Source organism: Natrix helvetica, assembly GCF_964273705.1.
Source record: "Natrix helvetica genome assembly, chromosome: 1".
Classification (NCBI taxonomy): domain Eukaryota; kingdom Metazoa; phylum Chordata; class Lepidosauria; order Squamata; family Natricidae; genus Natrix; species Natrix helvetica.
Window position 1 is genome coordinate 291,783,860 of NC_138548.1, and position 12,881 is coordinate 291,796,740.

A 12,881-nucleotide genomic window follows, 5' to 3' on the forward strand; every position below is an offset into this window, starting at 1 on the left:
TGTCTCACCTCTGTATTAAAACATAATTCTACATGTGCAGGAAGCCAATCCCATCTTTAGGCAATTTGTCTCTACAGCTCTAATGATGTTACAAGTAGGAATGGTGCTGTTTCTTAAATAGGAAAATGATGCATATAATATTACTCTCCATTGCTCCAGCTTCTCTTGGTAGATCAGGATTTTTCTTTGGACTAAGCTCCTTTTACACAATTTATGTTTTAATCCCCCCACCCCCATTTATCCTATTACAGAATATAGGAAACCTGGATAATACATCTTAGCCGTATATGCCACAGACAATTGCTAACAAATGCTTTGTAATTTTTAATCAATAAATCTTGTGTTGTAAGATGTGACTCTGCTCTTCGCCCCTTGAGGAATCCTGCATACAAATCAGCAGGGCAATCACTGCCAATGGCCATTTTCATCAGACTTTACTTAGGATTAGAAAGCTTTTTAGTCCTGTGTTTTCCAGGTGCTTCAACAGGGAATTCAGACGCTTCAATTGCAAATTCCTGTAGTAGCTGCATGACAATATACAACTGCAGTTTCAGTTTTCAGAGAACTAATGCTGCTTCTACTTTTAAAATAGCCAAGGAAAGAAGGCTTTGACAATCCAAAATGTACCACACATTAGGAACTCTCATTCCAACATTGCCATCAGCAGTGACTTCTTCCCTCCCATAAATATGGACCATGCTTATTGAGAGAGTTAGCATTTCTCTGGGACAGACTCTTATTGGAGAGTGGAGATAGCTCTTTTTGGCCCAAGTGTACTAGTTTTGAGCCTTTAATCTTGATATCCACATCTTATTTCTGAGAAACTACTATTTGAGGCTACTATTATTGTGCTGTCTTTCCAAAATGCTCAAGAAGTTGATGTACAATTAACCTCTGCTCTTGTAACTAATATATATATAAACCTAGTGTCAATAATAGAGCATATAATATATATAATATGCTCTATTATTGACACTAGGTTTATATATATATATATGTTACATTAGTAACTACATTAGTTATATATATATGTTGTATTTGTGCTGATAAATACAACATAAATATATATATATATATATATATATATATATATATATATATATATATATATATATATATATGTATTTGTGTTACAACCCCTGGTATGCCCAAATATGGGAGGGAGCTCACTACTCCCCCTTTCTGTCCTTCGGCTCATTAAAGAGGACCATCCAGGCAGAAAACCATATTTTTATTTTTAATGTTGCCTTTTTATATTTGTGTTGTATTTATGCTGATAATTGTGCCTTTATTTATCAGCACAAATACAATATATATATATATATATATATATATATATATATATATATATATATATATATATATATATATATATATAAATTATTGACACTAGGTTTAGAGAAGTCATATGTCAACCAAGGTCTCTACAGGACAAAAATATTTTTGTCACTAAGAGTTATTTTGCCTTGAAGAACCTTCAGTAAATAAATAAATCTGAAAGCTGATTTAAAATTTCTGCAAAACTTTGGAGAATCAAAGTTCCATCTGTATTTTTCTTATCTCTCTTTAGAAGGCAATATTTTATGTAATTCAAGTATCAGTTTTTTCAATCTCAGTCACTTAAATGCATGCTAGCAGATGAAATAATGCTTCAGCATCTTTTCTTCCTCATAATTATTGCTCCATTTTTTCTGGTCGTAATGATGCAATGAATACTTGGTACTCCTCAGGATAGAAGCGTTTGTACACATTGATCTTCCTCTTTATTTGTTTTGGTGTGTCCTGATAATAGTTCTTCTCATCACGAGCCATAGCCTAGGCAGTAAATTACAAGCATAAATTAACAGAGAAGCAGTTTTATATTAACATATAGTTTTAGAAAGTCCCCACACCCATAAAATATGCAATACATTCAACATCCAAGTCTCAAGGACAGTCTGTACATAAAGCAAATGCAAATATAACCACAGAATGCCAATAAAATAAAAGGTAAATTCAGATGCTGGATGCAATTTAACCAGTTGTTCTACAGATATTTTGAATTCTGCCTGCAGCAAAGGATTGTAAGCACTCCAGTATGAACCATTTGAAGGGCCCTAGATTGCTTGCTTCAGTTCAAATGTCCATTTCAGAACAGTCATACATTTTTTCAAGCAAGAAACATTGTTCAAAACAATATGGGAAAATAGAGGAAACAAATCTTTTCCTAAAGCTGCCTATATAATGCATAGTGTATCAATGATTTTATAAATAAATACAAGACTTAACCATCATGAGAGTTATTCATATTAAAACGCATGCCAAGATCTGAATAGTTTCTAAAAATGTGTGGGGAAAATAAAGATCCAATGTGCAACCCAGAAGTGTTTTTCTGGAGAAAATGTAAGTACTGAAAAGATCTTCTATTTTAAATACTTACTTGCCTGTGACAGGAGATCTCTCCTTGGAATAACTGGAAACCAGTGCAGGAGGCAAACGGATTGGCACGATGTAGTAGTAATAATCAGTCCTCCTCACTTTGAAAATCTAGCTATTGCAATTGGGATTATCTAATCTAATTTTCATACCATTTTCTAATGATGTATTGCAGTTATCTAAACAAAATATCATTTGGAAATAATTACAAAATTATCTCTGGTGAAAAGAATCGGTGTCTACCTTAAAATTTTCACCGTGGTTCTGAATCATGTGTTTGACATAGTCAATAAGATCTCTGGAGAGGGTCTCAGATTTTTCCTCTGGGAAGCTGGCTTCATATTCTAATTCTGGGCATAAAGAAAAGAAAGCAAGAAGGTATTAAGAAATGTTTGCACACTGTGAAACCTCCTAAAATAGCTCTACCCAACCATTACTTCATGGAAGTCATACCCTTTCCTCCAATAGGAGACATGTCCAGGTTTGCTTGGAAAAGATGCATTATTTTCATATCAGCAGACACAATTAGTTCTCCCAACCTAATTTCTAATGATTATCCAACTGATTGTAAAGTAGTTTGTATTCAAATCCACAAAAAAGTTTGAATATCTGCTACGTTTGGCAATAAACAATGAAGAAAAGTAAACTGCACTTAATTAGAACAGCCAGACTTCTAATAAAGGATTTTCTTATGAAGAATGACATGTGGGCCAAACTATACCAATAGGAGGTAATACCCACCATTTATTACGTATGGCTTCCTAACAGTTGTTGTCCCTGCCTCTTGTCCATCAAGTTCCATTTTTGAGTCCTGTAATTTAAAAGACATGACAACTCACATTGTACAAAAAGGCATCTAGGAATTATTTTGTATTTTCTTTTTACCACCACATTATCATTTTATAATAATGGTTAACTCATTTTAAACATTTAAAAGGATCTGTAATTTTCTTTTGGTATCTAATTGGATGCAGTGTTACATCACACAGTTTCAAATTATTATACAATACAAATGGTGATAGCTATTTTATAAGTCTCTAGCACTCTACCATTTATTTCTCAGCATAGCTATGGATGTCAGCACCAGGGGACACTAAGTGAATAACAAGACGGTGATTGTCACTTGCCTAAATGAAATGCTAAAAACTGGAAATAGCTCCTCAACTATTTCAATTTCCTAAAAAGTAAGATAGTGGGACAAAAGAAGAAATTATCTCTAAACCAAAATCTAGATTAATGACAGTTTAGTGACAATGTTATTTCTCATGCATACTTTGTATTTAACCAATACCATTGAGATTTACTGTAAAAATTCTACAAACGTTTTCATGATGTACTTTTCTAATCAGTTATGCTATTTTCATTTTCCAATCATTGTATTCCTGGAACAACCCCGAAATAAATAATGCAAGCTCCTAAACTATAAACCTTGGTTTATAGTTTTCATTCATGTGATTAGCTGTTCTTGGAAATTCATACAATACTACTAACCTTTGGAATGGGAATTGCCTTGTTTGGATCAACAGCCAGGCCCATTTCTGCCAAATTCTTAGAAGCTGATTTGGTGCTATCCCAGGCATGTCGGATTTGAGCACTGAAGAGAAATGAAAGGGGGTGGGTGGGAAGAGAAATAAAGCAGAGCATCAATGCTATGTAAACTTGAAGAGATTCCTCCTTTTTCAATAAAACAGATTTTGAACCCAAAGCAAAGCAACAAATGGCAGCCCTCTCCCCCAATTCAAGTGCACCGAACAGTAGCATATTGATTTGATGTTAAAAACCTCAACTATATACAGTATGTCCCCATCTCTTTCCACAATTGTAAAGGTAGAAGAGCACTTTAAATGACAATCTGCTAGTATTTCATGACATACAAAATTGGCAGCCTATGGCAGCTATCTGAGCTCTGTCTCAGGATTGATATGTACAAGTCTAGTGCCTAAAAAAAAATCTATGTATTTCAACATATCTGTCTAAAGATATTCCAAGTACCATTAAGAGGCAATCTTTAGCATGATTTGGGTTTACTTCATTACTTTTTAAAAAAATTTACCCATCTTCTTGAATATTTTACCTTTTTCACACTTGAAAATGAGTTGTTATAGCAATGATAATGAAGTGCTCACCATAACTTTTGAGTTGAGCCATTTTCTATGTTTTTTTAACCAAATCTAACTGTGGCATTATTCATGTTATTCCTCATTCTATCAATTCTTCATTTTAATGATTGTTTAGCCCCAAGTCCAACATTAGTTTTCCAGGGGAAATTAGCATGGAATAGACATCACAGATATTAAAGAATCAGAAAAAGTTGAACCAATATCCTGCATTCCATGGTTTCAATCTCAGTGGGCAAGTACAGGTAGTCCTCAACTTATGACAACTGCATCCAAAATTTATGTTGTTGTGAGAAATTTGTTAAATGAGTTTTGCCCCATTTTACAACTTTTCTTGCCAGAATTTTTAAACGAATCACTGCAGCTGTTAAATTAGTAACCCGGTTGTTAAGTGAATCTGGTTTCCTGATTGACTTTGCTTGTCAGGAGGTCACAAAATGCAATCTCATGACTCCGGGACACTGCAACCATCATAAATGTGAGTCAGTTGTCAAGCATCCAAATGTAAATCAAGTGACCATGGGGATGCTACAACGGTCGCAAGTGTGAAAAACGATAATAAGTCAGTGTTTTCAGTGATATTTAACTTCAAACGGTCATTAAATGAACTGTTGTAAGTCTAGAATTACCTGTAGTTGAAGAGGAGTAAATAGTAGTTATTTAGAAAATGGGAGAAAACGCAGGGATAAAGGAGGAGCTACTTAAAATGTGCAATTGAGGAAAAGGGAAGGAAATGTGAGACAAAAGGGATGTAGGACTTACAATTTTAATTTTATTAAATTACATTAATTTTATTTATTTAATTAATACATTAATTTATGAGAGAGCGAGCCAAGGTTGTGCAGTGGTTAGAGTGCAGCATTGCAGGCTACTTCAGCTGACTGCAAACTGCAATTTGGCAGTTCAAATCCCACCAGGCTCAAGGTTGACTCAGCCTTCCATGCTTCCGAGGTGGATAAAATGAGGACTCAAATTGTTGGGGGCAATATGCTGACTCTGTAAACACTTAGAGAGGGCTGTAAAAGAACTATGAAGTGGTATATAAGTCTAAAGGCTATGTTGTTGCAGTTTTTATAATGTATTATTTTCCTGCCTTTAAGCCACTCCAAACCACCCAGATCCCTTTAGCGCAGTGCTTCTCAAATAGTGGGGCGGGCCCCCCAGGGGGGGCGCGAGGCTCCATAAAGGGGGGCTCAGCTCAAATTATTTTATATATTTTTGTTTTGCAGGTTAAAGTTTTTTTTAATATTGTGTTCCTTTAAATCCTGTGCTCCTTTAAATCTTTTCTGCTACAGTTAATAAAGCTATTCTTTGTTGTAAATTGATCCACATTTCTTTCTTTTTTTATTCTCTTATACGTTAATAAGGATACAGTGTTATGCAGAGGTGTACTTATAACAATTTTATAGACAAATGATACTATTTACAGTCGCGCAGGGGGCGCAAAATGTTTTCTTCTTCCTAGGGGGGGCATGACAGAAAATAATTGAGAAGCACTGCTTTAGCGGATAACATAATACGATCCAAATAAAGAAAGAAATACGCACAATGGGTTGCTTTTGGACTGATCCCATGTTGGCAGGTTTTGAACACGAATTGCCAACTCTATTTTTTAAAAATTATTATTTCAACGCTTAGTTAGAGCAGAAGTGGTGCTGCTATTATACTGTAGAGAAAGCTGGATTAGATGGCCTTCGGGAGTGATGCTCAAACTGGGCAGACAAACTATGAACCAGCCTCCTGCATTTTAAGCCTAGTTAGCATGTTAATAAATAATAATAAAATAGGGATAAGGTGGCTCAGTGGGTAAGATGCTGAGCTTGTCAATCAGAAAGATCAGCAGTTCGAATCCCTAGCACCGTGTAATGGAGTGAGCTCCCTTTACTTGTCCCAGCTTCTACCAACCTAGCAATTCGAAAGCATGTAAAAAGGCAAGTAGAAAAATAGGAACCACCTTTGGTGGGAAGGTAACAGCGTTTAGTCATGCCGGCCACATGACCAGGACAGCGCTGGCTCTTTTGCTTGGAAACGGAGATGAGCACCGCCTCCTAGAGTCAGGAACGACTAGCATATGTGTGCAAGGGGAACCTTTACCTTTTTAGCGTGTTAAATCAGCCCAGATCTTACGGTTGATTCCAGGTGTGTCGCAAACGTAGAAAATCGGCTGAATAAATCCTAGGCACCCTAAGAATGGGCCAGCACGTCGTGCAACCTGGTGCCTTTCAGACGTCTCAAATGACCGAGGACAGTGGGGAGCCCTCCTATCTAAACCGAAGGTCGCCCCAAATAATGACTTTCCTTAATAAGCCACTTTCCTCTACTCACCATTTTATTCGAGGCGCCGACCGTTTGCGGAAAGCCCGGTTCAGTTTTTTGCGGTCGACGTTATAATTATACTTCTTCCGACGCTGCTTCTGCTTGGCTTTCGGCATCGTGGCGGCTCTCGAGAGCGAACGTGCTTTCCCTGCTTCAAGTCCTACGGTCGCAGCCTAAGCATCGGTCGTGCCGACGACCGCAATGGAGGACGGGAGTGGTAGTTCTGCCTGGTCAATCAGCGTAGCCTAGATGCGTTTTAAGTTTAACTACATTTCCCAGAGCGCCAGAGCGCGGAGTGGTGGGGGTGGAGGAAATCATTTCCCAGATTCATGGGAAAAGCGCGATTGGCTGAAGACGGCGGTCGGCGCTTCCTTTAGTCGAACCTCGTTAAAGCGAATCGAGAGGTGACCTTCGCGCGTTGGAATCTGGAGAGATCTGCCATGGCTGAGAGTTCTCCGCCGCCATTTGATCCCTACCGACCTCCGGTTATTGAAGGCTTTACTCCGACTTCTCGGGGGAGTGGCGAACGCTTCCAAAGCAAGTTCGTGCGCAAGTTCCGCGAGAATCCATTTGTGCCCATCGGTGAGCCTGGGCGAATATTCAGTAGCAAGCGAATTGGTCCGGGGCGGGGGGGAGCTCGGAGAGCGCGACTGTTAATAGATTGGGGAAAGCGGTGCGGTTATTATTTCAATATTACATTATTTCTTTAAATAGAAATAATAATAATATTGAATAGTGGAAAAAGAAAAAGATTGCCGTGAAATAAACAGCCGGAAAAAAACAACCTAGTAATCAAATATACCTAAAATGCAAAAACAGTAAAAAAAAGAGGGATTTTATACTAAGAGGGAACAAAAAAGATTATTTCGGACAATAGCTCCGAAGTCAGCCAGCCATCAGAAATGCCTTTTTGCTGGTCTCAATCAAAGGGTCCTAAGAGCTCCTGAGAAAACAAATCCTGCTTAATTTTTTCTCATTTAATTTAGCTTAATGTTTTACAAACTTGGCATCCCTAAGATGTGTGGAGTTCTACTCCCAGAATTCCCCAGCCAGTTCTGAGAGTTGGAAATCCACACATCTTCAAGTTGCCAACTTTGATTGATTTTGTTTTATCAAACAGCATAGATCTTATTGAGAAGGGGAAAATGCACGCATGGCTTAATAAACACCAGTCCTTGAGATTTGAGACTGATCAGGAAAATACTAATATTAAATAACAACAACAAAAAAATCAAATCGGTGTTTGTCCTTAACAGAAACATGAGCCATAAAAGTGGTATAAATTAAGTTTTTCCTGGTGTAAGGGAATGGAAAAGAATGCCCTACCTTAATACTTGTGTTTAGATCTTTTGTTACCCTTTTTAATATGTGAGAACTAAAGGTCAGTGAACCCAAGTTTCTTGGCAGAACTGGGCGCTCTCAAGTGAAAAGATGGGATGGCATATTCAGGAGATAGCCCAAGCCTCTATAACAAAATGTCTTTCTTTTGTTTCCTTTTCTTCCCCTTCCTCCAGGCTGCCTTTGTACAGCTGGGATTTTGACTTATGGACTCATCTGCTTCATAAATAATAAACCCAAGCAATCCCAGATGATGATGAGGGCCCGTGTTATAGCACAGGGCTTAACTGTTGCATCCCTATTAGTGGGCATGGCTGTTACAAACCTGAAGTCATCCAAGTGAACAAGCTGCTACTGTACAATAATATGGAAATATTGTCCACTAACCGGGGTAAGAACAAGCCCGCCTGCCTGCCAGCACACCACATTTTGCAGAATGATATTTCAGTGCTACTTAGGAAGTGACTTTTCTGGTACCAAGGAGGCCCAGTTTTGTTTAATAACATTGTTAATATATCCCATTGACTCAAATTTGCCACTGATGTATAACATTGTGTACCACAGCCATGTTTTAAGCCTGTCTTTCTGATAAAGCCAGCAAGATTACCTGATGTAAATGAAGCAGATTGGACGGAGGGCCTTTATTATCTATTAGGCAGTTGTGTGATTAAAAGTGCATCGAAAGTAACACATTTATTGTGGAGATTGGGTGTGATGAAACACGTTATGATAGTGTTAAAGAATCATTAAGTTCCTATTCTGGATGTTATTTTTCTGAAATTTTGTCACTGTCAAGGGTGGACAGAAGTCAGGAGGAATCTAACTGTGATGTATTAAAACCATTGTTTAAAGACCTACCGAGTTAGTCTGAAACAATTGTTACTTGATAAGGTACTTGTAATCTGCCTCACATACAACTTCTGTAAAACTGCATATAACTAGAGTAAGACCCTTTGGTTAAAATGGGGCAGTGGGTTTGTTGATGTAGCAGCCTTCATGCTGCATGGTGACATCCCTGCCTGAGTTACTTGATTCCTTTCTGTGGATTGGGATGGGGTCACCAAGGCTCATCATCTTTGGTGATTTCAATCTTCCCCCAGGTGGCATTAAATCATGGGCGTCTTAGAATTCATGACAATTGTCAAGCTGACTTGTCATTAAGATCCTGATGCGCATCAGAGGTCTTTACTTTTTGTTTCAGGGAAGTTACTACCTGATGTGAGAGTTGTGGACATTATCATCGGTCTATTATTGGGGACATATGCTCTGATTGCTTTGCATTTTACACCCTTGCAAAATGGGAAGTGGAATCTGTTAGACTAGACCAGGGCTGTCAAACACCCCGCCCATTGTCCGGATGCGTCACGTGCTAGCCATGCCCACCCCCGGTTTAGCGAAGAGGGGAAAGTCCCAATACGTCATGTGATGCCGCCGTGATAACATGAGTTTGACACCCATGGACTAGACCATCCAAGGCAACCAATAAACCCTGACAAGTTGTAGAAGGAGGCTGGTGGTGTTGTTTTTTCTTAAGTATTTGATAAATAATTTGGCTGAAAATTTGCTGGCTGGCTGAAGTGGACATGTGGCAAAGGCCTTAGAACAGATTACACCACTGCATTCTTTCGCTGAGCATGAATCCTGAGGTGTGCTTTGATTTTTCCAGGGCACTTATGAGATGAAATGCCAGAAGAGCCACCTAGAGCACTATTGGAGAAACATGAAGAGTGAATTCAACAAACACAAGTTAGAGCACTCTTCCCCTCCTTTTTAACATCTGCTTAAGAACATTGGGTGAGATCATGAATTGGTTTGGGGTCAGATACCATCGGTTTGGTGATAATACTGAGTTGTTTATCTCACCCCAAAGTTGGCAGAGATCAAACTCTTGTACTTCTTGGAGGCTATCAGGTTGTGTATGTGTGGAGGAAGAGACTCATTCAATTGTAGCAAGCCAAGTGTCTGTGCGTGTTGGAACTGGATATATGTTCCACCCTTTGGCCCAAATGGGAATCCATTTCCTCCTGTTGCACAATTTGAGGATCACCTTGAACTCACAGCTCCAGCTGAAGCAGGTGGCAGCTATGGCCAAGATGGCCTTTGCAGAAATCCATACAGATTGCACCATTTACTGGACCTAGAGGCCTTTCTAACAAGCACTCGTGATTTTGTTTACTTATGGATTATTGCAGCATACACTCCATGTGGCTGCCCTTGAAGACCGTCACAAGATTTAACTAATCCAGAATATAGCAGCATTTTAAGCAATTATGGGCATGCCCATGCAACACCGCTGCTTTGTCAGCTCTACTGTTTACTGGGAAGCTTCCAAGTAAATGCTGGTTATTACATAAACGCATCTCATGACATAGAGACTTTTCCCGTACCTTCTGCCCCTGCTTTGGGATTAAAGAGATTTGTCATATTTTTAGCCATTAAACAGTATCATTAGATGGGACCTGTAAAGCATGTCTTCTTTGTCACAATACTGCCCTCTGGAACAATATCCTCCTATTTGTCTGCATGAAGACCTTGTTTTAAAAAAAGCTTTTAAAAGCTGGCTTTTCACCTAGGTCTTGGGCTGGAATGATAGAGACCTTTGAGTGTTATATGGTCCCTTGAGAAGTTGTTTGTGTGTATGTGTGTGTGGGGGTCCTATATGTCATTTTTTAAAAAACTGGCCTGTTGTCCCCTCCCTCCACCCAACTTCATTCCAATTTAAATCTTGCATTCGAGTAGCCATTCCAAGCATATGAAGAATGGAGTTGCGTTTCATAAATGTTTATATCTTTTAATAAAATTTGCTGGTCTGAAAAGGTGCTACCAGATTCCTGTTTTTTGGCTATCGTGCAGCTCTCTTACAGTGTCAAGGGTGGGACAAATTTCATCTCTTTTCCAGTCTGTTCGTTTTTGAACTTGCTAGATTGCAACAGAATTGTTAACTTGGCCTTGCTAACTAATGGCATTTTCCCCGTGTCATAGCTTTTCTAACAATTTATACCACTTTTTAAAAAGTTTGTAGCAATTCTTTATGCAGTCAAACCACTAAATTACAAAGGAATGCTAGGGAAAAATTATTCAACAATATGTATATATATTTTCAGATATAATTTTATGTTAATATACCTCAATGTAAATCACATTTTGTAGGATTTTAAAATATATTTACAAATACTAAATCTTTAAATATCTTTAAATTTTAAATAGGATTAAATCGGCTTAAAGTTGGGTCATGCCTATTATGTTTGACAAAGTAGATGTTAAAATATATTTTGATAAGAGCCAGAAATCCCAAAGGACAAAAGAATTTATGTTTGCGAGAGAAAACAAAACTTGTGACTAGCAAAAGGAAGTAAATGGAATGTATAAGCATAAATTGTAAAAAGATGGTGAGATAGTAACAGAGAATGTAAAAAGGTTCCAGTAGAAGAGAATATACTGTAGGTAGCTGAGGGTTGAACTAAGGTGTCCTTGGTGTGCTCTGAAATGTTTGCTTGCATATATTTCATTATTTGAATGTTATCAGGTAACATGATAATAGTGTACCAAAGAGTCCACAATGGGGAAATGTCATAATCTCCTACTCTATTTCAGTCTCTCCGAAGGGCTTCTAGGTTCAAATTAATGTAACTAAAGCAAGTGACTCAAGGGAGTGGTAACTCAGTTAAACCAGTACTATAAGCATAGCTTTGTGTCCATGATAAGTTTAATCCCAGCCAAGGCTTTTGGAAGAGTTTGCGTATATTTTAGTGTCTTTTCTTTAAAGATTAATGATGAATAGATGTAATGCCAAAAGTTTAGAGAACAGTAAAACACCCAAAAAATGACCATGGTAATGCCCAACCATTTCGTCTTGGCATTCATCCTGGGAAAATAATTTGGGAACATTTAAAAAAAATAATGCACTGGCCCCCTGCAGGAGTCAGCAGGGTTTAGCAAGTATAGTTAACCCAAAGCAATTTGATAGGCTTTAACAGGAATGACCAGCTTAGTTGTCCATTGCACTATAGTCATAGTGTACTTTGACTTTAGCAAAAAGTTCAGCAGATTCCGAGGAGATTCTGAGAGAGAAGATGGTGGAATACAGGCTGGAATATGCTACTAGAAGAAAGAATTGAACAAGTTTTGTATCAGTCGAGAACAGGGGTGTCAAACTCGCGGCCCTACGTGCTGGCTACGCCCATGTCTGGTTTAGCAAAGAGGGAAAGTCATGATACGTCACATGACAATGCTGTGACAATGTGAGTTTGACATCCCTGATCTAGAAGGAAGAGTCTAGTGCAGGGGTGTCCAAACTTGGGAACTTTAAGACTTGTGGACTTCAACTCCCAGAATTCCCCAGCCAGCCATGCTGGCTGGGGAATTCTGGGAGTTGAAGTCCACAAGTCTTAAAGTTTCCAAGTTTGGACACCCCTGGTCTAGTGGTATGCCTCAGAGGCCTGTTCTATTCAACATATGTATAAATTGCTTGGGCAGAGTTCAAATTTGCAAAAAACACAAAAAAATGATGTAGCAAATACTTTAGGTAGGAAACAAGTGAGACGTATTTTAATAAATGCAAAATTCTACATAGTAAGTGTTCTTCTTTGAAATCATGGGCATTCCTTTATGGTAGGAATTGAGAGTTTCAAGAAAACCTCTATTGGCTGAACTTATGTATCATGCTAAGCCATGGTTTATTGACTAAATGATAAT

General features: G+C 38.1%; 2 protein-coding genes across 3 annotated transcripts; one reads left to right on the top strand and one right to left on the bottom strand.

Annotated features, from left to right (window-relative positions):
* Positions 1-304: 304 nt before the first annotated feature.
* Positions 305-7,084, bottom strand: NOP16 (NOP16 nucleolar protein). The gene is made up of 5 exons (XM_081970888.1): positions 6,858-7,084; positions 3,907-4,009; positions 3,157-3,226; positions 2,659-2,765; positions 305-1,815 (listed from the first exon to the last, which is right to left on the bottom strand). The coding sequence occupies exons 1-5, from the start codon at positions 6,962-6,964 to the stop codon at positions 1,675-1,677; spliced, it is 528 nt and encodes a 175-aa protein (XP_081827014.1). The 5' UTR covers positions 6,965-7,084; the 3' UTR covers positions 305-1,674.
* Positions 7,085-7,175: 91 nt separating this feature from the next.
* On the top strand, positions 7,176-11,024 carry HIGD2A (HIG1 hypoxia inducible domain family member 2A). 2 transcript variants are annotated; one of them, XM_081970898.1, is made up of 3 exons: positions 7,176-7,430; positions 8,363-8,577; positions 9,853-11,024. In XM_081970898.1, exons 1-2 carry the CDS (start codon positions 7,289-7,291, stop codon positions 8,527-8,529), a joined length of 309 nt encoding a protein of 102 aa, XP_081827024.1. In that variant the 5' UTR covers positions 7,176-7,288; the 3' UTR covers positions 8,530-8,577; positions 9,853-11,024. The 2 variants fall into 2 exon arrangements, with proteins under 2 accessions (XP_081827024.1, XP_081827023.1); XM_081970897.1 differs by lacking the exon at positions 9,853-11,024 and having other exon boundaries at positions 7,179-7,430; positions 8,363-9,040.
* Positions 11,025-12,881: the final 1,857 nt, after the last annotated feature.